Source organism: Podarcis bocagei, assembly GCF_964188305.1.
Source record: "Podarcis bocagei genome assembly, chromosome: 14".
Taxonomy (NCBI): Eukaryota; Metazoa; Chordata; class Lepidosauria; order Squamata; family Lacertidae; genus Podarcis; species Podarcis bocagei.
In genome coordinates, this window is record NC_138139.1 from 22,728,977 (window position 1) to 22,753,149 (window position 24,173).

Below are 24,173 nucleotides of genomic sequence, written 5' to 3' on the forward strand. Positions count from 1 at the left end.
CTCTCTCGTGTGACAAACCACACACTTGCTGACATTCCTTCTCGTCTACCATTAAAAACGACAACACCCAATCCGCTTGTCCTCTGAGACAGGCTTTTGTATGTAAAATAAATAACTGTAAAAAGGAATCCATCAACTGTACTTCATCTCCCCTCACCCCTTCCTGGTCCTGTACTGTACTTTCAACAGCTAGCTAACATGCGGAGGTGAATATCACGGCATCGCCATAGGGGTTGCCAGCTCAATGCACAGCAGCCAGCCCAACGCACAGAAACACAGTAGGGAAAACCCCTTTTTCCCCAGGCACCTGATCTCCAAGCCAAGTAAAACGTCTCCTGCTGAACTTCTGCAGGTCAACCTGGTAGGAGTGCCTGGGATGGCAGCGCCTGTGACCCAAGCGCACCTGAACCCACCAGGTTGCAAAACCAACCAACCGGCATCCGCCTCTGTAGCGCCACCTGGCGGAGGCGCTTCCCCTTCGCCCGCAACCCACGTGTACCGCTTCTCCTTTTACAACCTCGCTATTTACCCGAGTGTGTTAATTCCGACGACCAATCAGTGGGCAGGAGGTGTAGCTCCAGGAGGTTAAGCTCCAATCAGCACCTGCGAGTGGAGAAGGGAGGAGATGCTCTCTCCCTCTCTCTCCCCCGCTTCTCCCTCCCCCCTTTCCTCTCTTTCTGTAAACCACGTTGAGTTTGTAGCGCTAATTAATTTTTCCAAAGTCTGGGAGGGCTTCGCTGCAAGTCGGGATTCCGCTGCTGCTGCCGCCGCTGCCGCCATCAACGGCCCTTCTTCGCCTTCCTCCTCCTCCTCTTCTCCCTGCACCGCAGAGTCCAGTTGCGGAGGCCCCTCGGCTGCAATAAAATGTTTGACGGCTCCTTCCTGTCTCTCATATCTCCCCTTCTGTTGCGGCTGCTACTGGTGCTCTGCGGACCGGGCACCCATGCAGGTAGGCTGGCTCTGCGGATTTTCTCCCCACTTCAATCTTCTGCCTTCTGTGTCGTCTTCCTGGATTTGACATTTTGGAAGCGGGCGCGGGGGAGGGAAGTTTTTTTTTGGGGGGGGGCGGCGGACTGGACTGCAAATTGCATGCATTTTCAAAACGCACACCAACCCTTCGAGATACAATCATTTTAGGGAAGCCCCATATTTGTTGCATCTCTCCCCGCCCCCTTAACAAGATGCAAAAGTTTGCAGAGCCAAATGGCATGTTCGTTTCCTTCTCTCTCTTTTCCACCCTCCCTTCCGTTATATGGCTCTGATCCCAGTTTTCCTTATCCAAAAGGATGTATCTGTTTCCAGACTTGTATATTCTTTATTCCTGGCTGGTCTTCTTGCAAACCTCAACCCCCCCCCCCCTTCTCTCTCTCTCTCTCTCTCTCTCCCCTCTCCCCTCTCTCTTCTTTTTTAATAGGTTTGGTGAAATGTGAGTACCCCCTCCATACTCTCCCTCCTTCCCTCTCCTTGTGTGTGTGTGTGTGTGTAATATCTAAAATACTTTTCTTGAACGATGCAAGAAAACTCTGGCGTTGTTCGGTTCTTTATCTCCCTCCCCCACTTTTCCCTTTATGCTGCACAACTAAAAAAAAAGTTGTAGCTACTGGCAGCAAATAAAATTAAAAAGAACCATCACCTCTCTCTTCTCTTCTCTTCTCTTCTCTTCTCTTCTCTTCTCTGCCTGCAGCTGGCTCAGAACTTCCAGGGCATTTGATCTGGGAATATATCTCGTTTATTTATTAAACTGCTAAATGGGCAGTGCATGGGATGTAGGGAGAGGATATGTGACAAGTTAAATGGAAGGTGATGTGTCAATGGCTACTGATCCTGATGGCCGGAGGCATTATGCTTCTGAATCCCAGTTGCTGGAAACCGCAGGAGGCTAAAGAGCTGTTGTACTCGGGTCCTGCTGCTTGTGCGCCTCCTATAAGCATCTGGCTTGCCACTGGGATAATGGGATGCTTGGCAAGGCGAGCCACTGCCCTCATCCAGCAGCAGACTCGTCTTCCATCTTTATGATAGGTAGAACTATAGAATCGTAGAGTTGGAAGGGACCCTGAGGATCAACTTCTAATCCAGTCCCCTGCAATGCAGGAATATGCAGTTGTCCCATACAGGGATCGAACCTGCAACCTTGGCGTTATCTGCACCACGTTGTAACCAAGTCAGCTATCCAAGCTCCCCTAGTAAACAGAGCTTCAAAGGCAGTCTAAATTCTGAGTGTCAAGATGCTGGGGGCAAATAAAGAAGAGAAGGCTGGCAGATCCATGGAGGATAAGTCTACCTGTGACTGCTAGTCATGTGATGAGTGCTCTAGTATGTATGTCTCTTGATGCTGGTGCTGAGAATCACAAGGTTGGTGAGGGGAGAGTTGTTGCATTCTGGTCCTGCTTGCAGACTTTCTATAGGCACATGGGTGACTACGTTGAGAACAGGATGCTGGGCTGGGTGGGACTTTGGCCTGATCCAGCCTGGGCTCTGTTTATGCTCTGAGAGGCTACCAAAAGTCCCATGGGAAAGACCTAGTGCAATTGTGAATCTAGTTCACAGGATTGCATCAATACTGGTTGCTGGGATTTGCAAACAGGGAGAGTGTTGCCGCTCTCAGGTCTTGCTTTTGAGCATCCCATAGGCATCCGGTTGGCCACTGTGAGAACATGATGTTGGGCTAGGTAAGAGTTTGCCAGACTTATGGTCTAACTACAGCTGGAGGCCCAACTCCCATCATCCTTAGCCAACAGGACCAGTGGTCAGGGATGATGGGAATCGTAGTTCAAAACCGGCTGGAGACCCAAGTTTGGGAAACCCTTGGCTAGATAGACCTTTGGCATGACCCAGCAGGGCTCTTGTGTTTCAGCATCATGAGTATGTAACAGAATGCTGGGGAGACAATCCCTAGCCTGACCCAGAAGTGCAGCAGAATGTGTATGAACCAAGGGAATTTAGGTAGCTCAGTTGGATAGAGCATGGTGCCGATAACACCAAGGTTGCAGGTTCGATCCTGCTATGGGACAGCTGTGTATGCCTGCATTGCAGGGGCTTGGACTAGATGATCCTCATGGTCCCTTCTAACTCTATGATTCTTTAAATGCTAACAGGAGACCTAAGATTCCCCACCCTAGCCTATGCTAGAGAAGAGTCCATAGGTCAGTGCTAGAGCAGTTGCTGTGCATACATAAGGTCCTGGTTTCCATACTTGGCATCTTCATGTATATTCAGGTGGCTCAATGGGTCAGTGTGTCTGGCTGTTAACCGGAAGGTTGGTGGTTCGAGCCCACCCAAGGCAGGATTCCTGTCTTTGGGCTACATGACCCTTGAGGTCCCTTCCAACTCTACAATTTTATCATTCTATGATTCTATCCCTTTCTTGGAACCCTTCGGAGCTACCTCTGGTCAGTGTAGACAATATCAAGCCATGTCACCTTTCTATGTTCCTTAGAGAGCCAGTGTGGTGCAACGGTCAGTTGAATTAGGGCCTCAAGACCACAGTTCAAACCCTACTCAGCCCTGGGTGACCCTGGGCCAGTCATGGTCTCTCAGCCTACCTTCCAGGGTTGTTCTGTGGATTACATGGGGAGAACAATGTATGCCACTTGGAGCTCCTTGGAGAAAAAGATGGGATATAAATGTAATAAATAAATTGCACACAGAAGGTCTCAGGTTCAATCCTTCTCATCTTCCATTGAAAGAAAAGAGGCTCAGAGAAATATTTGCCCAAGACCCTGGAGAGGCCCAGCGAGTCAGAGCAGAACTGAAATGGATGGGCAGATAGTATGGCAGCTTCCTTTGTTCATTCCTATGTGCCTTTGAGCATATGCAGAGTGCTTTCCATTGCTATTAATAGTTGCCAGAGTAACCACAGTTGACCTTCTCCTCCTCCTCCCCCACACTGACAAAGCATCATCAAAAGATGGACAAATATAAAAAAGGATCAGTTTTAAAAAGTAGTAAAGTTAGAGGTAAAGGACCCCTGACCGTTAAGTCCAGTCACGAATGACTGGGGTTGTGGCGCTCATCTCGCTTTACTGGCCGAGGGAGCTGGCGTTTGTCTGCAGACAGTTTCTCTGGGTCATGTGGCCAGCATGACTAAACTGCTTCTGGTGAAACCAGAGCAGCACACGGAAACGCCGTTTACCTTCCAGTCAGAGCGGTACCTATTTACCTACAGTGGTACCTCGGGTTAAGAACTTAATTCGTTCTGGAGGTCTGTTCTTCACCTGAAACTGTTCTTAACCTGAAGCACCACTTTAGCTAATGCCTCCTGAAGCAAAGTTCTTAACCCGAGGTAATATTTCTGGGTTAGCGGAGTCTGTAACCTGAAGCGTATGTAACCCGAGGTACCACTGTACTTGCACTTTGACGTGCTTTCGAACTGCTAGGTTGGCAGGAGCTGGAACCGAGCAACAGGAGCTCACCCCGTCACGGGGATTCAAACCACCGACCTTCTGATCGGCAAGCCCTAGGCTCAGTGGTTTAGACCACAGCGCCACCCACGTCCTTTAAAAAGTAGTAGTACTGGGCAAATAAGAATGGTAATAAATGTCCAGCATTTTCAACTTATGACCAGAGAGCTCTGCCTTCTCAGTCACAATGTACCAAAGGAGGTTGCATGTTGTTGGAGAGGGGATTCGCTCTGCATATGTACAGAGGTGCCCTCTTCTTACAGATTCCAGTGTAAGACTGGCTGGTTCTAGCATTGCAAATAAGGTTCTAAAAATAGGTTTGGCTCTGGTGAGGTTGTGGTTTTAATTTAGACAGGGGTGGGAAACATCTGGCCTGCAGCCTGGCCTCACCATTTGACCCATGCAGATGCTCAAGCCACCAACCTGACTTCGCAGATTTCATGGGGTGGTAGCCCCAAGCAGGTATCTCCTTGCGTTCTTACGACTAACAGTGAATACAGTGGTACCTCGGGTTACAGACGCTTCAGGTTACAGACTCCGCTAACCCAGAAATAGTACCTCAGGTTAAGAACTTTGCTTCAGGATGAGAACAGAAATCGCAGGGCAGTGGTGCAGCAGCAGCAGGAGGCCCCTTTAGCTAAAGTGGTGCTTCAGGTTAAGAACAGTTTCAGGTTAAGAACGGACCTCCAGAACAAATTAAGTTCTTAACCCGAGGTACCACTGCATAACCTTCTACCTGGGAGTTGGGTTCTTTGGCCTGTATTGCTGATGGCTGCTAATGCTCTCCCACCCTCCTTTCTTCTCTCCCTCTGTGTCTCTTTTTGCAGTCAATGCGGACCTGGGTGTGGTGATCATCCCGGAGCAGGTGCCCCTTGACAAGATCCCTTCCCTGCAGGTCAGAGGGATCCACTCTGAGGAGCATAGGAGGCGACGCTCTGTGCCTCTGCAGCCTGAAGAAGAGGCCGAGGTGCTGATCGTCCGGCTTCCCGCCGGGCTGGGCTCCAATCCAGGCTCTGACATCTACTTGAACCTCCGCCGAAATGGGCAGTTTTTGGCACCGGGTTTCTCCGTGGAGGAAATTGGCGCGGGCCGAAGCAGCCGCCGTGTGGACTTGGATCGCCTCTGCTTCTACACAGGGCATGTGCTCAACCGCAGCGCAGACTCCTTCGCTTCCCTCAGTGCCTGCGGCGGGCTGGTACTTGTCTCTGGGCGAATTTGCCCTCGATGGGCACAGTCTGGTGTTGCGGGAGGCCGTTGTTTGGGGAAGAAGAGCCTGTGGAAGAGTGTGTTGGGTGGGGCATGGAGTTAAGAGAGTCGAGAGACAGGAATGTGAGAAGGCGGGTGGGTCCCCTGTACCTAGAAAGTGGGGAGTCCGGTCAGGCTAGGGAACAGCGTTGCAAACCTGTGTTCATTCCCTTACAATTTTCAGTTAGTTACAGGTTACACTGTCAGTTTCGTACTGACAAGTGGAAGAAAATTGTAGCACTCCGGCCTGCTTCTGATATCAGAATTACAGTCAGCCAGCCATTCCCTTTTCTTAGGTACTCCATTCCATTTAGCCATCATGTTTTCCATTTCCCCACTCCAACCTTCAGGCAGCATTTTGTGGCTGCTGCGTAGGCTCAGTCCTCTTTGGACAGTGCCTGGAGTGCATGCCCTGGAACAGGAGGTGCTCTTAATGTTTTACCCCTGGGGCCTACTTAAGAGGGCTGACAATTTCTGAGGCCTACCAGTCTCAAAATGGTGGAGGCAGGAGGTGGCGTCTGGCTTAATTAGGTGGCTGTTACTGACATGGTTTTCTATTGATCCCTAATCAGCCTTTGGTCATTGCTAAATCCTTTGCCACAGTGTTTTTCATTTGGCAAGGAGTTCTGTAGTCTATCTTGCCTGTATTTCAAAACAAATGTTGCTCATCTTGGGGATATTGTAAGATGAGTTTGCTGATCTAGAGGCTCAAAGTAAAACACACTTACATTCACTTCCTTTTGCTGCAGTTACTCTCTCCTACCCTGTTCCTTTCTATTCTCAGATTATTATTATTATTATTATTATTATTATTATTATTATTACTACTACTACTACTATTTATTTTCAATAACTTTTGCTGTCTCTAATTTCCTTCAACACCTCCTCAGGTCTTTTCCCCTTTGAGAAGGGAGGCCTCCCCCCTTCTCCCCAAATTTCTCTGACCCTCAGCCATCTTGACTCGCCATATGAGGAGTGCTGACATTAATGCAACCATTAGCCCCACACGGCCAGGGGACTAGATGGGTCACAGCACCATGGCTCACTAGTCGTCTCTGGCCCAGCGTTTGGGAAACTCTATGCTAAACTATTCCTCCGACGCTCCTTTGCGTTGCTGGCAAGGAGGGCAGACCAGCTTCTGCTTAAAGATCTGCCCTTATGGATCACATTGCAGAGGGAATCCTGGCTTCGTTTCTGAGGAACGGCAGGGTGCTCCGGGAGCACACCTTGTAAACCAGTAGGGGGCAGCATTCTAAAATTGCAGGCTTAAAAAAAAAAGAATCTCCAGTCTACAGGAGCTCTGGCCCCTTTTGCTTCTTGTCACCCTGCTTAGCCCTTAGTGATGAACGAGCATTGATAGCTCAGTTGGTTAAAGCGTAGTGCTGACAATGCCAAGGTTGCAGGTTCAATCCCCGTATGGGACAGCTGCATGGCAAGGGGGTTGGACTAGATGATCCTTCCAACTCTATGATTCTGTTTTGGGACTGGATCCCTTTATGGGACAACTGCGTAGCAAGTTGGACTTCCAGGATCCCTCCCAACTCTATGATTCTATGGGGCTCAGTTTGGCCTCCCAGTCTTCCAATCGGTCTAGTCCAGCGGTTCTCAGCCTGTGGGTCCCCAGATGTTGTTGGACTACAACTCCCATCATCCCCGAGCTCTGGCCTTGCTAGCTAGGGGGGATGGGAGTTGTAGTTCAACAACATCTGGGGACCCACAGGCTGAGAAAGGCTGGTCTAGTCGCATTGTGGGTCTCGCCTGTTAACTTTCTGCGATGTTTCTGTGGCTCTGTAGGAATACAGATGAGGCTGGAATTCTTCACAGCCTGTCCACCCCGCCCCTTCCCTCCCGCCTCCCCACCTAATGCAGGCGTTGCCCCTCAGGGCAGGAGTGGGCGGAGCAGGGGGGGTGCTTAGTTTGGGCAGCTGTGCTGTAGACAGTTCTTAAGGAAGGAGGGGCAAGCCCTGTGCCTCAGGTGAGCACCTGCATCCAGATAATGGGATACCAGCGTCTTTTGTGATTGATGTTGGAAGCTGGAGCTGAGCACCACCAAAGGTTTCTTGGAGCTTGAAAATGAGAATGCTGTTCACCCCCCCCCCCGTGAAATGCTGACAGGGTTCTCCACCCACCTGTCCCTTGCTGCAAAGCACACTTTGTTAATCTCATTCATAAATTACCAAGCTCTTAAGGCTCTGAAGCCATCTGAAAAGTGTACAAACGGAACTGGGGGGAAAAAGCCACGTAAAAATAGAAACTAAACGGGAATTCATTTGTAGTGGCAACTTTTATTGCTTGAGAACTGATGGTGGTAGAAAGGGGAATTAATAACACTCTGCTGGCAGTTGGGGAATATGTCCCGACCTCACTTACTTGGGAGTAAGCTCCTTGAATCCAGTGGGACTTACTTCTGAGTAGACATGGTCCACATCCACACCAGGCATTTAAAATGCTATGATACCACTTTAAACAGTCATGTTCCCCCCCCCAAAACGAATTCTGGGCACTGTAGTTTAAGGGTGCTGAGAGTTCTTAGGAAACCCGTTTGCCCCCTAGTACTACAATTCCCAGAGTGGTTTAACAATCAGTCCTGCTTCTCAGGGAACCCTGAGAATTGTAGCTTTGGGAGGGGACCAGCTTTCAGCACCCTTAACAAATTACAGCTCCCATGTTTCCTTGGGGGAAGCGATGACTGCTTAAAGCGGTAACAGACCTCTTTAAATGTATCCTGCGAATGGGACTGTGGTTAGGTTGACAGACTTTGAATTGTGGAGGGAATTTAGGAAGCTCCTGAAATCTACACTCGGGACGCCCTAACACCCTTGCCCCTGTTTTACCTTGTAATTAAAATTGGCAAACTAAGGGTGTTGCCACATAAAGTTAAGAGATGCAGTTCCCTTTTGTATCCCCTATAACATGGGCAGCACAACAAGGGTATACAGATGAAATTGGAAGAATCTCTATACCGATTTGAGTTAGGACCAAACCATCACCACCGACAACCTTCTTCCCTTGCAAGGAGATCGATAACTTTTTTGCCTAGGAGTTGAGATTCTTCTGGACCCTGACATTTCTCCAGATAATCAATCAAATCTTAAAACAGGTATACTGTTCCACTTGTCTGGGAAGCTTCCGCAGCCAGTTCCCCAGACTCTAAGGTAGTGAGGACCCTCGCGGGGTGTCAAATCAAGACTCTTGCTTTGGCAGGAGGGATTAACTGACCAAACAAAAGTGCATTGCAGCTTGGGGGGGTGCAGCTAGAGATCCTCCCTTGGGCCATAACATGGGTGGGTCTGGGATAACCTCTTGAGTAAACAAAACAGTGCAGAGACCAGACTGCCTTCATCAACCAGGCGCAGAAAGACATAGTGGATAGATCTGGGCACTAGGGGAGTCATATCACAACTACTGTTTTAGGAGGTGATAGCAAGAGCTAAGGGGAGTGTTAGAAGAAGGTGGGGGGCTGCCTCTCCCCCATGCAATCCAAGCGCTGGGTGGGATACAGAGTGGGAAGCAGCTGTTGAGCAGTCCTTTGTACTTTGAGATAGTTCTCCTTTTGAACTATTTCCCCCAGCATCTGAAACATATGCATGGAGTCAGATCAGTGTTGTTAACTCTGAGTGACAGTCTCCTTCCGGGGCCTCAAGCAGAGGTCTTCCCCAAGCCTGCTGGCTGAGATCACATCAGCTGGAGATGCCAGGAACGAGTATATAATCAAAGCACTTGTTCTACCACTGGAAACCCCTGTGAGCAATGGCCTACCAAGGCACTTTCCATTTTGGAAAGTTGGGCAGAGCATGGTATTGTCCCGATTCCTGCCGTGACAGCGATGCTCACTGTGTACCGCTATCCGAAGCTGAAATAGCTCTGTGGTGATGATGAGCAGGTTGCTTGCAAGCCCTCTGTCTCCTAAAAGCCAGGCAGCATAGCTTTAACTGGAATTCCATCTGTGGAAGAACAAAACCAAGGGTTGTTCGCGAACAGCAGTTGCGTCCGTGACATCTGTGTGCCATGCGTAAGTAAAATAACATGGGCTCAGCAGTAAACTAACCACAACAGATAGGAACATGGACCCTCTCCTATTGTTGGTCCTCTTCCAGCCCTGCTAACTGCATCACTGTTGGCAGAGAACACATTGCGGCAAAAACTACATATCCTGAAAAGCACTACCAAACACATGGGATGGAGGCGCAGAGAACATGATCCTCTAACTATGCCCAGCTGCTGATGCTGGGAAGACCTATCCAGATGTTCAGTGGGGAGCAGTAACTATGGTTGCCTTGATGATGTGGACAGGAGGGGGAGCAGGGAGCTGTGAGGCACTGAGAGAAGAGGATGCTTGACTAGATAGGCTGTTGGCCTGATCCTGCAGGCTTTTGTGTTCTGATGTTCCTGTTGGTGCCAATGGGAGGTTGTTTCTTAATGCTAATTGCCATCTCCTCTCTGTGTAATTTGTTCCAAAGCTAAACCGTTCTTACTGCCAGGAAACTTCTTCTTGTGTTCCACCTCTAACTTACGTCCAGGAGATCCAGTCCTGTCCTATGGGGCAGCAGAGAACTAACTTTTGCCCTGTTTTGTGTGAGAGTCCTTCTGGTACTAGAAGAGGGATATTATTTCCCACCTCTGTTTTCCCTGGGTGAACGTACATAGTTCCTTCAACTTTTCCAAGTAGGCAGGGAAAGGCGCTTTGCTCTGGGAAACTGGGGCACTACTCTTTCTGCAGGCAATGGCAACTCTGTTCTCTGTCTGGTTGGAGCCTGTGTGTGTGTGTGTGTGTGTGCGCACACGTGTGCAAAAGAGAGGCAGGTGGTGGATGATGAATGAAGAGCAATCCTATGTAGGTCTACTTAGAAGTAGTTTCTGCTTAGTTCAGTGGGGCTTACTCCTAAATAAGCCCACATGGTATTGCAGCCTTGTATTTCAATTAGTATTTTCATTGCTGCATTTCTTTGAACATTACAGATGGAAATAATTAATGTCCTTAATGTCGTTTGCAAAGGAGGAGAATGAGGGGAAAGCTATCATTAGTTAGAATCATAGAGTTGGAATAGACCACAAGGGCCATCGAGTCCAACCCCCTGCCAAGCAGGAAACACCATCAGAGCACTCCTGACATATGGTTGTCAAGCCTCTGCTTAAAGACCTCCAAAGAAGGAGACTCCACCACACTCCTTGGCAGCAAATTCCACTGTCGAACAGCTCTTACTGTCAGGAAGTTCTTCCTAATGTTTAGGTGGAATCTTCTTTCTTGTAGTTGTCTCAGACCACTATGATTCCCTGCTCCATCTATCCTTAGTTACCATTTCCTTGGCCCCACCTGTCTCAGCAGGCACCATCCGCTGCTGCTGCTGCTAGTTTGTGTTTCCTTTACCATGGACCATCTTCATTGACCTTCTCTGAACTTCCAGTTTGTTAGTTCTAGTCTAGTCTCCTCCCTGATGTGTCAGGAATGCATTTGTACCAGAGGGAAACATAGTCAGTCCTTGTGAGCGGCCAACCAACAGTCTAGAAAAGCACAGCCCAATGCTGTTACCCATTCCTAGATATTTAATGGTGGCAGAGCCAAGAAGTCCACCTGTGCAATGATGCCCCATATTCCCATGCTATGAAAGGCCTCCCCGGTAAGTGTGATGTGATAGTCTTTTAACTAAGGATGTAAGAAAGCAGTGCTTTTCATTCTATGTTGTGCTGTTTCCATCCCACTGCAGTTTGTCTTCCACCAAAAGGTGCATTAGTTGTGTTGCTGTCTGCTGTGACAAATTTATAAAACGTATCGTATTTTTCGCTCTATAAGACGCACTTTTTCTCTCCTAAAAAGTAAGGGGAAATGTGTGTGCGTCTTATGGAGCAAATGCAGGCTGTGCAGCTATCGCTGAAGCCAGAACAGCAAGAGGTATCGCTGCGCAGCGATCCCTCTTGCTGTTCTGGCTTCTGGGATTCAGAATATTTCTTTTCTTGGTTTCCTCTTCCAATAACTAGGTGTGTCTTATGGTCTGGTGCGTCTTATAGAGCAAAAAATACGGTATATAATTTACATAAACAATCACATTTCATTGCAAAGGAAAAACGATGCAAGGGGGTGGGAATAAAATGTAAGCAATTACTGTTTGCAGGCATAGACTGCAAGATGCAACATTTTATTCTATAATCTATAATGAAGACTGGGTCCATGTTTCCTCTATGTAGTCTACGCACGATCTTCTTGAGAAAACGGGTTTCATTCTGAAAATAACAGCTCACTGCAGATTGATTCTGCATAACCCTACATTGTACCCACTTGAAAACAGATGTAGGTGGTCCTGATAATAGTGAGGTGTGTATTGACACTGGCTTGATGTGGTTGTGGGTGGGCGTATATCAAGATCACAATCACTGCTTCCTTCTTCATTCACCTGGGGCTAGCTCAGGAAGGAGAAGGCATGGATAACTAAATCAAGGGTTGTATCAGGCAACCACACCCACACTTGTAGACGGCAGGCTCCAGAATCAATGTAAGTTTGAAAGCAGCATGTTAGAAGACGAGCATCAACAATTCTGGATTGAGAAAAATGACATTTCTGTGCCGATTCATTTCCGTTCTAGACACAGGCCGAATAAGCGAACATCGGCAATTTCCTGTTTCTGTTTCTATTGGAATTCTCCAACATCCCTGCTTTTAACTCTTCCATAAGGAATATTCTAGTTAAGTGATGCAAAATGCTATTAGTTGACATAAACAGCTCCTCAAATGCACTGCCATGCACTTCAGGGCTGTTCAGCTCATTATAGCTCACTGCGCAGGAGCCCACAGGGTGGTTCTCTTCTGAACGGACAGAACAGCCCTGAACAACATGTGATCCACCAACACTGGATAGCTCAGTTGGTTAGAGCATGGTGCTGATAATGGCAAGGTCGCAGGTTCAGTCCCCATATATTCCTGGACAGTTGAATATTCCTGGACTAGATGATCCTCAGGGTCCCTTCCGACCCTACAATTCTATGATTCTATGGCAACCTGAACGCAACTCTGCAGCTGTGGATGGGCCTTGCCATATGCCCAGCTGCTCCCTTGGTTTTTGGATGCCCAATCAGGCATCAAGAACAGGAGCTTATTGAGGCCTGGGTAGGGCTGCTGGGTCACAGCTATGCAGGCCTTTTCAAATGAGGTACCTGGCTGGATTTGTCTGATCTGAAGCAGGCCAAGATTTTTCATTCAGCCAGATCTTTCTAACATTCAGTCAAAATGTTTCACTGACTGGGGAGGGGGGGAGGATGTGTGATCCCATAATAAGTGGGGAAACATGAGGGCCTTCCTGGGGCTCATTCGAAGTTTGTTTTTTTGTACCTGGTACCAGTTTGGTTTTCAAGGGAGGGGATGATGAGCCTGTCTTAAGAACAGAAGATTAGCCCAATTGGCTTGGCCCAATGGCCCATCTAATCCAGCATCCTATTTTCATGGTGCCCAACCAGATGGCCATGGGAAGCCCATAAGCAGGGCCTGAATACAACAGCCCTGCAATATAGAGGAGGATGCCAGGGCTCTTCTTAAATTGTTTGCCGGATTAGACAAAATAATGAAGGATAAGGCTATTGACAACTTCCCCAAATTGGGTCTCCGGCTGGTTTTGGACTACAACTCCCATCATTGCTAGGTAGCAGGACCAATGGTTAGGGATGATGGAATTGTTGTCCAAAACCAGCTGGAGACCCAAGTTTGGGAAACCCTGCTCTAATCCCATAGGCATTTGGTTGGCGACTGTGAGAACAAGGGCATTGGACTAGATGGACCTTTGGCTTAATCTAGCAGAGCTCTTGGTATGTTCTTGTTCATTTATTGTGATATAGTGATGCCCCAAATATTAGCTTTCCTCTTCAGCAACTTCCAAAGTAGAGAGCCCACATTGGAACTGTGCTTCTGTTATTAGTGTACCAAAAGCACCCTAGAATGTAAATCAAGAGACGAGAAAGACCAAGCTGATTTATGAACTTTATCCTCACCAGTAAAATTCAGCAATCTTCTTCTTGCCTTGGCTGAATTCTCCTGAAAACGTTAAAAAGAAATGTGAGCAGTTCTCTTATTTTAGTTTGTAATCTTCCTATGAAGCTATATAGCTAAAGTATGTCAATGAGACTGCCCTGGTATAAGTGAAGACAAAGACTAGCGTGTTGTGTGTGTGTGGCCTGTGTAATTTATAACACATATGTAATGTAGATTGTAAATCACATTAATGCAGTCAGCTGTTCCACATCCCAGCAGTCATATGTACGTGCAGAGAACTTATTTGGGTGGCTGCCTAGCTGGTATAGAACTCTCTCTCAAAAACAACCCCTCCCCCTTGAAATATCTGGCCTTATTCTCAGTCTGTACCCATCTGGTGGGTCTTGCATACAGCTGTAACAGTAAAAAAAAGGAGATGAACATTTCCCTTTTAAAAGTTTGATGTATGCCTGAGCACGCAATGGTGGTCCGCTAAAATTTTTGCTAGAGCTCTAAGTGTGATGTGGTGATAAGACTTAGCCCAGTGAGCTCATAAACATATAGTAGAAATGTTTAAACATCTTTTTTCTTTTTCTTTTTTTGCCTAATGGAGTGGCTATTTCCCCGCCCCCCTCCTGGCTGCCAAGTTATTGGATATTCTTGGTCAATGTGATTCCAATGACTTTTTTGTTTTGTTTTTGTGGTGAACAGGTTGGCTATATCCAGATTGGATCAGAACAGGTGCAGATACAACCAGTGAACACTTCCGAGACCTTGTTTGATGGGAAAGAGCACTTCATCAGGCACAAACGGGCCACCAGATCGGCACATCCCGGCAAGTTGGAGAACCCAGTTGAGCCCTGCAGAGTTGTAGCAGGTGGGTTATTGGAAGTCGGTATGTGAATGAGTGGCCTCCTTGGAGCAGTGGTGGTTGCCGCAGATAGAGTTGGCCTCGCACACCTGTTTGTTTGCTTGCTGGCTTGCTTTTATGTTTGCAGAGTTGGAAAAGGTTCAGAAAAAGGCGACCGAAAGGATCAATGGGATTGAGTGACTCCCCTATGAGGAACCGTTGCAGTCTTTTGGACTTCTTAGTTTTGAGAAAAGGAAAGTAGGCGGTAACATGGTAAAAGTCTATGTAATTATGCATAACGTAGAGAAAGTAGGTAGAGGAAAGTTTTTCTCTTCCCCCACTAAAACTTGTAGACATCCAGGGAAACTGAATATTTGAAGATTCAGGCCAGATAAAAGAAAGTACATATTCACACAGTACATGGAACTCGCTCCCACGGGAGGCATTGATGGCCACCATCTTAGATGGCTTTAAATGAGGATTGGACAAGTTCATGGAGGATAAAGCAACCAGTGGCTCCTAAGCAGAATAGCTTTGCTCTGTGTCCATGGTGAGAGGCAGTAACACAGCCCAATTCCAGCTGTTAGAAACCAAGGAGTGCTCTTCTGATCAAATCCTACTTACATTTACCAGCAATAAAAACAATTTCAAGTCCAGCACAGATACATGGTAATATAAACATCTCAATCTGTGCTGAAAAAGTGCTGAAAATATACAGTGGTACCTCGGGTTAAGTACTTAATTCGTTCCGGAGGTCCGTTCTTAACCTGAAACTGTTCTTAACCTGAAGCAGCACTTTAGCTAATGGGGCCTCCTGCTGCCGCCGCACCGCTGCAACGCAATTTCTGTTCTCATCCTGAAGCAAAGTTCTTAACCCGAGGTACTATTTCTGGGTTAGTGGAGTCTGTAACCTGAAGCTGTTCATCCTTACTTATCCTGTGTAACCCTTTGGCCTGCCAAAGAACATGGATATACTCTTTTCATATCTATGTTCTGTGCAGGTTGAAGTGCTAGCAAGGTCCAGCTCACAAGGGCTTGAGAGGTGGCAGATGTCTTGAGCATTAGAAGCAAAGGTCAGGGGAACGTTATAGAAGTATACCAGCATATCTGACATGAGGGAATGCAGCCATTGTTGTAGCTATAGAGTGGGCAGTGACATGACTGGCTTTCTAAGGTCATCTGATCTCCCAACCGATGACGAGGAGTGTTGTGGTCTGTAGCTTTTATATTCTGACATGAACTCCCCGTCCTGATGGGCATAGGGAACTAATATTTAACCAGTACGGGCTGCTGGTTTGATCCTTGGAATTCCTTGCAATATATTCGAAAGCAAGTCATAGGATGCTGCCTATTGCCAGGCCACATCTAGTACTATCTACATTGACTAGCACCACCTCTCCAGAATGAGGTATTTCACCATCCTGCCAGGAGAAGGGGGATGCGGGTGGCGCTGTGGGTTAAACCACAGAGCCTAGGACTTGCCAATCAGAAGGTCGGTGGGTCGAATCCCCGCGACAGGGTGAGCTCCCGTTGCTTGGTCCCAGCTCCTGCCAACCTAGCAGTTCGAAAGCACATCAAAGTGCAAGTAGATAAATAGATACCACTCCGGTGGGAAGGTAAACGACATTTCCGTGCACTCCTCTGGTTTGCCAGAAGCAGCTTAGTCATGCTGGCCACATGACCCGGAAGCTATACGCCGGCTCCCTCGACCAGTAAAGTGTCATAAGCGCCGCAACCCCAGAGTCGGCCACGACTGGACCTAATGGTCAGGGGTCCCTTTACCTTTAGCAGGAGAAGCTTGGGATTGAACCCAGAACCTTATGCATGCACAGTCTACATTTTTCATGCTCTACATCTGAGTTATGACCCCTCAGCCAAGTTCCATCTATTTCAGAGCCACCTCCTTCCTAGCAGCATCAGCCTTCAGGGTACCTAGAGATGTCTTTCCTAGCACCTGTTACCTGAACATTTTTAGGTGGAGACCCCAGGCATTGAACCTGGGAGTTTCTGCATGCAAATAATGCCAATGAGTTCTGGCCTCTCCCCCGCTCCCCCAGTCCTGCTGATTTCAGTACAGCTTCCTTCTGAATATATAAATTAGGTTAGCCCCATCTGATTGGTGGGTGCAAGGTAGCCTCCCAAAACAATGCTAGAAATAGTTGTGCCCTTGATTCCTATTCTAGGTATGTGACACTTAATGGGAACTTAGAGAGTGAAGTGTGGCTGAACATTTGGAGCAAGACACCTGCAAAATTCTGAAGTAAGCAAAAATGCCAATAAGGCTAATTACATTTTCTGCACACCCCTTCTTGTAAGCAATGCAGATCAGGACCCTGATCAGTTCCAAGTGGGCTGTGCTGTGTTGGCTAAGCTATGAAAAACATTGTTTTAGCAAAAGACTTGATTCTTAGGAAGACGGGTAGAGCCTTGACTTCTAGCGGCCTGCCTCCCTGGAAGGCCTGCATGGCTGTGGAGCAAAAGGAACTATAAGAGAGGGCACAGACTTTAAGCTTGTGACATCTGCTTTGTGTTTTACTGGAATCCCAAGATATACTGACTGCAGCAAGGTGTGAAAGGCATACAAGTTTTATAACATCATTCTATCTTAGCTGCTGTTGAACAAGGGGTTGTGAGCAACAGAGCAGAGTTGTGCTCACAGGCCGCCACCCCACCCCCCAAATCCATTTCTGGTTACCCCTAAATGCTATTATGCATTGTGTTTTATACTTTTTGTTTTGTATAAAGCAACTGATAAATGTAATAAATAAATAAAAATAATTGCCACACAATTTCAGTCAAAGTGAAATTTCAAAGAGAAACTAAGAACTTCTTAGTTTCTCTTTGAAATTTCAAACAGTAGAGGCAGAAATATTTGGATTTACAAAAATATTCTGGACAGGTGTTCTCTACGCATCCCTAGTTAAGTGCAATAGTTACAGTATCTTCTAACTAAGTATTTTCCAGCTAGCCTAGTGAATCTTAAATTTCATGAATTGCCCTTAAGCCCTTTTCTTATTTGTGTGTGTGTGGTTTTTTTTAAAAAACATGATTGCTTTTTCTCCCTTTTGCTTCAAGAAAGATGTGATGTCATGGCTTCTAATAGGCTTAGTGTGTTAATGACCTAATTGACTCCTGTCTTGTTTGGATTAACATTTTTGTGCCTAAGAGGGGAGAGGGTGGGGAAACCCTAATCTGCTGTGACACACAAAAGAGCCTATTCCTTATGACATGGTTTGGGGACCAGGTGATCTTGGAGCACTTTTCCAAAGGTTCTTATGAGAATCAAAGGCCTCATTAGAATGGCACCCATCAGCGCAGGCAGGAGCTGGCCAGGATTCCATAAGAGACCTTTGGTTCCAGAACATGGTATTTAGGCTGTCACATCTAGGCACAAACTTAAGTTATTCAGAGCAGAAGCTGAAAAATATATATAAGGACAGGCTTTTCATGCCATGAAAATTAATGTGTATATTTGTATAAGGAGGAACCTGGAAAAAAATCTCAAGTATTTTAGGGTAGGCTGTTGAAAGAGCTTTGATGACCAGCAAAATTTATCTTGGTCTTGTACAGTATCTACTTCCTTGTGATGACAATATTTACAATGTTGTGATTACAATGTTTACAAGATAAGCATGTGTGACTAAAGGAGTGGTGTGTGCATTGTGATGTTATATTTTGAAATGTATTACTAGATGCAAAGACATAAAATACAGGCAATAAAAAGGGGGGAGGAAGCTTTGCAAAGAAATATGTATATTGAACCCAATGCATTTCAAATATCTTCTTCATAACTAGGCATAAACAGCTTGAGTCTTATTTTTCCAGCTCTGGCAGAATTGTAGTTTATGGAGTTGAGAATTTGATGTACAAACCATAGTTCTGTGTGCATTTATATTGCTGGAAAGGAACGGTCATTTGCTTGCAATTCTTTTGTGGATAACGGAAGTGACCAAAAAGTGGCAATCTTGCAAATGGATTCTATCACTTTGCAGAAAAATCTGGTTGGGGACTATTAAATGTTAAAAATAGCTCTGGCATAAACTGATTGATTTATGTTAAAAAAGACTCTAATTTGTGGGTTCTGAAACAGCTATACAAGCTATGTTACATTTATGGGAGAAAAGAATATCTCAGGTATTTACTGGGGCCAAGGATGACATTCTTGTTTAAGTAAGTGTAGATATCAGACACTAAAAGATAGGCATGCCTTCTTAAATTAGCTATAAATGTGGTGTTTTCTCTAGGAAATCTGACGTGCCTTTCTTGAGGTCTGTTCCAAAGGTCTCAGATGGTGATTTAAAGTCCCATTACCTAGAAAGGACTTCTTATAAAATGCGGCTCAAGAGTGTGAAACAAGGCAGATCATCTTCTGAGGAAAAGTGCTAATTTAATGCTCATGACACCAAGCTCATAAATTACTCTTAAATGTGCAACTGCCTAAAATTTGGCTCAGCTGAACCACATTCTTCATTTAAAGCCTCGAGTCATACTCCAAGGAGAGGTAGGAATTTATTACAACAGAGTAAACAATTTTTAAGAATTGGGCTAACTTTATTTTTAACACACTTCTTTCTGCATAAGCAAATATAAATGCAAACAATGCATGTGTCTGAGCTAGGATCTTTTTTTCCTTGGGAATCTTGTAATTCTTTGAGAACCTGTAATATCTGCGAGAAGATTGGTAGTTGTGAAATAATTTTTCATTACAGCTCTTCTCCTGTAGTGCACAGTGTATGTATGTTTGATATGTTCTAGATTGATCATGTTCTTCAAGGCTGGTCCATTAGGACCAACAAGGCCCTGCTCCACCAACCTCAGCCTGCCATTAGCCAGCCCCACCTATTGTTTTCTTAAAGAAAAAGGGACCCCTGACCATTAGGTCCAGTCGTGGCCGATTTTGGGGTTGCTGCACTCATCTCTTTTTATTGGCCGAGGGAGCTGGGTACAGCTTCCGGGTCATGTGGCCAGCATGACTAAGCTGCTTCTGGTGAACCAGAGCAATGTACGGAAACACCGTTTACCTTCCCACCAGAGCGGTACCTATTTATCTACTTGCACTTTGATGTGCTTTTGAACTGCTAGGTTGGCAGGAGCAGGGACCGAGCAACGGGAGCTCACCCCGTCACGGGGATTCGAACCGCCGACCTTCTGATCGGCAAGTCCTGGGCTCTGTGGTTTAACCCACAGTGCCACCCGCCTCCAATTGCCTTCTTACTTATATCCAATGAAGGAGGTGCCACTGCCTTTCAGCTTCCTCCTCCTTCGTCTCAGTGTTGCTAATCTAGAACTCATTGAGGAAAAACTAGAATCAGCCGACTTTGCATGTCATTGACTCCAACTCCAACTGTTGCTGGGCTCTTTGTCTTTTGCCTTCCCAGTCTGTAGGGAACTAGGCGGCTTTTCAGGTATGGAAGGCCTAGGTCATTTAGGGCTTTAAACATTAATGTGAGCACCTTGAATTGGGCCTGGAAATGAACTGGCAACCAGTTCAAAACGGGTTATGTGAGATCTAAACAGAATCCCAGCCAGTAATCTGGTGACCGCAATTTGAACCAATGGAAATTTCCAAGTCATCTTCAAGGGCAGCCCCACGTAGAGTGCATTGCAGTAATCCAACCTGTAGACACGAATGATCCAGCAATGAATCTAAGATCGCCCAAAGGACTTTTACCTCTAAATTTGTAAGCCTATAACTGCATTTCCAACATAGTGCCAGAAAGTTTGAAATTTAAAAATAAAAATTTGAAATTTCCAGATAAGGTTTAGTATTCCATCTCCCTGCTCCACCCTCATCCAAGGGTCCAGGTATACATATTCAGGTATCAGCTATGGGCCATTTCCCCAAACACTTATTACTTTTGACCACATGTTATTCCAGCATTAAGTCCTCTCCACCCCGTGTATTTTTAATGATTCTCTCTCCACCATGTTATTTTTTTCCCTGTAGGTTTAACTTGGCTTGAAAAACCCTTTGTTATGGCCAAAGGCTGCACATACTAAAAATAGAATGCTCTATTATCCCATATTAGGAAGTATCTGTTGAAATATTAACGAGTGCATTTTTTGATGACAGCTTGTGCTCAATGTATCACAGATTCAGTTTATAGGCTGTGGAGCTTTCAACCATCTTGGATGCCCATGTGAAATTCCCTTACACCATGCTAAATCATTTAAGAATCTAATAAAAAGGCACACCATTTTTAAACAACTCCCCACTCCCCAATACCTTAAGTGACAACACTAAATAGCATAATTTATAGGTGAACAATTTTAGTGGTCCAGGGCTGCAAGTGTAACACAACACCTGTGGCGGGCAGTTAGAGCCAGGGTGGTGTGGAGGTTGCTGTTTCTGTTGAAATATCTATTCAGTGTGGAGTTCAGTGGATAAGCCTTCAGCCTTGATGTCTGTGGTCTGTCTCCAACAACGGAGGCAGCATGCCTCCATATGCCTGTTGCTTGGAATCACAAGTAAGGAGAGTGCTATTCTGCTTAGGCCTTGCTTTTCAGACTTCCCTTTATTTCCAGTTATAGGCTGCTTACTGTCTAGAGATGTCAAAGTAGCATCTGGTTGGCCATTGTGACAACAGGATTCTGAACTAAATGGGCATTGGCCTCATCCAGGTGGCTCTTCTTATGTTCTTATGAGACAGGAACACAGAAGTAGCCTTCTACCAAGTCAGACAAATGGTCCACCTAGTTTCAGTACTGCCTACACTGGCTGACAGTGACTCTCCAAGGTCTCCCTTAGCCCTATTTGGATATGCCAAGAATGGAAGCTGGGACCTTTTGTGTACAAAATAGATGCTCAGCCACTGAGCTACACCTCTTCCCTTATAACATTAGGGTCTATCCCATAGTATGTGAGATATTTCTTTCTCATCCAACTGTGGAAACTTCTGAAACTGTAAGCAATCCCTGCCCCACCGTACTGTGGTCAAATCACATATTTAAAGCACATGGCTTCCCTGAAAGGATCTTGGGAACTGCAGTTTACCCTTAACAGAGCTACAATTCCCAGCACTCTTAACAAACTGGAGCAGGGGCATGTGCCTTAAATGTGAGTGTGACATTGGTTACATCTTGGCAGGGCAGATGAGGGCCAGATAAAAATGCTTCACAGCTCGGCCCCCCACCCCCAGCTTAGCCATCTCTGTTACGAATACAGTACCTGGGCTCCAAAGAAATTATTACGAGAGTATAGCATCCAAATGGGCAAAGAACACAACCTCATGTTCGCGTGGAAGATATAAAAACACAATAAACACTATTAAATAAAAATATAAAGCATCATTTTAAAATACAGTAACCAAGATTAAAAACAATAGCTCCCAGATATAAAATAGCTGGCAAAACCTGGAACTGAAAAAGACATCTTGGCACCAGGTGAGCTTTCTTGGGGAGAATATTAGAGATCCAGGGAGCCATGCCAGAAAAAGACATATTCTTGGCATCATCTGCCTCGTATTTGAAGGTAGAGTTATCTAGAGAAGAGCTTTAAAAGAAGACCTTAATACTTAGGCAGGTTCATGTGGAAGGAGGTAGTCAAATAGCTTAGAGCTTTGAATGTTAAGATTAGCATGTTGAATGTTGCTTGGAAACAAATCAGGCGGCACCAGCATAGTCGTTTTGAAACTGGCAGGAAGTGTTCCACAAACCCAGCCCCAGGCAGCAATTTAGGCTCTGTATTTTAAACCAAGTGGAGTTTCTCCAGTCTCCAAGGGAAGCTCTGTTTATAAATGTAAAAACGCAGAAGGTTGAGCCGGGGAGGAGGGAAGTCTTAGGCTCATATTGCCAAAAGTGTATTGTATTGTATTGTTTTATGAAAATGGTATTAAGTTTGGAAAAAATGTAAAATTAATAAAAATTATGATAAAAAAACTCAGAAGGTTGTGCAATTGCACAGATTCAATTTTTTAAAAGAAAGAAAAAAAGAATATGTTTTGTATTGCTGATGCTTCCTTTAGTTACTTGGTCAGCACTTTGGGGACACTCTCAGGGACACTTTGAGAAGTTAGAGGGTGATGAGCTAAGGCCCCACCTCCTCAGTTTCCCACAATGGACTCCTGGCAAGTTCCATGGCTATAACCATCTCTTCCTATACACCTACCCACTCACACACATCAATAAGTTGGCAAGAGGGATGAGGGCAGAACTTGGCAGCTCAGGTTGCTGGTTGCTCATCCTCTACCTTAGTTGTTCTGATTACTTGGGGTTCTTAAGCAACCTGAGAGCTGGTATTGAATTATCCCCAGTGGAGCCATCCTCTCTCTCTCTCTCTCTCACAACTTCATAAGGGAAGAATGCTGAACTTGCAGGGTCAGGGAGCTTAATCGTATAGCTTGGCTGTGTAAATTGACATCTCCTTACTCAGCAAATCTGCTGCCTGGGTAGTCCAAGGTATTTGCTTACATTACTAGGGATTACAGTGGAGACTACTTGTTAATAATGCAGTTGGGGACAGCACAGGGGAGTCTGCCCCTCCCCAAGAGTTGCAGCTGGGATCCCTTCTGGACTGTCTGTTGCTGGTGGGATGGAGAGTGGGAGGTAGCAGAGATGCCAGCTATTTATTGGTAGTATTAGTAGCAGCAGCAGCAGCAGCAGCATATGTGTTTAATAATTCCCTGACAGGGACTCAAGGCGGCTTACAGATAAAATAGAAAAAGCTAAAAGCAAAGGGGGGTGACAATTTAATCCTATCTATCTATCTATCTATCTATCTATCTATCTATCTATCTATCTATTACAAACACACAATATCACTTAAAACAGGGGTAGGCAACCTAAGGCCCGGGGGCTGGATGCGGTCCAATTGCCTTCTCAATCCGGCCTACGGATGGTCCGGGAATCTGTGTGTTTTTACATAAGTAGAATGCGTGCTTTTATTTAAAATGCATCTCTGGGTTATTTGTGGGGCATAGGGATTCATTCATATTTCCCCCCAAAATATGGTCTGGCCCACCACATGGTCTGAGGGACAGTGGACCGACCCATGGCTGAAAAAGGTTGCTGGCCCCTGACTTAAAACATATAAATAATTACAGTGAAACATCACAGCAACAGCCCTTTCCTTCAAAACAGCCACTTCCCCAAAACCTGTCAGAATAAGAAAGTTGTCATCTGCCGGTTGAATGACAAGGAGGGAGCCACAAGCTCTTTGCATATCACTATAATCAGGAAGGTGAATGTTGATAGAATTCAAAAGAAAGTATGTCTTCACACAGTGCATAGTTATACTATGGAATTCAATCCCACAGGAGGCAATGATGGCTACCAACTTGGATGGCTTTAAAAGAGGTTTAGAGCCAGGGGTCAGCAAACTTTTTCAGCAGAGGGCCAGTCCACTGTTGCTCAGACTTTGTGGGGGGCTGGACTATATATATTTTTTTTTTTGGGGGGAGAACAAATTCCTATGCCCCACAAATAACCCAGACATGCATTTTAAATAAAAGGACACATTCTACTCATGTAAAAACACGCAGATTCCCAGACCGTCCATGGGCCGGATTTAGAAGTCGATTGGGTCGGATCCGGCCCCCGGGCCTTAGTTTGCCTACCCATGGTTTAGACAAACGCATGGCAATGTTCTTCTGAATACCAGGTGCTGGAGGCTGCAGGAGTGGGGAGTGCTGCTGCACTCAGGTCTTGCTTGTGGGCCACTGGGAGAACAGGATGCTGTACTAGGTGGGACACTGGCCTGATCCAAGAGGCTTTTCTTATGTTGCCA

At 46.0% G+C, this 24,173-nt stretch overlaps 1 protein-coding gene across 1 annotated transcript in view; it reads left to right on the forward strand.

The window, feature by feature from the left end:
• Nucleotides 1-650: 650 nt before the first annotated feature.
• The window catches only part of ADAMTS17 (ADAM metallopeptidase with thrombospondin type 1 motif 17), a 189,044-nt gene continuing 165,521 nt past the window's right edge, over nucleotides 651-24,173 (forward strand). The window contains 3 exon segments of the mRNA XM_081171354.1: nucleotides 651-949; nucleotides 5,228-5,595; nucleotides 14,311-14,476. Coding sequence (XP_081027480.1) covers nucleotides 865-949; nucleotides 5,228-5,595; nucleotides 14,311-14,476 — 619 coding nt within the window. The 5' untranslated portion in view covers nucleotides 651-864.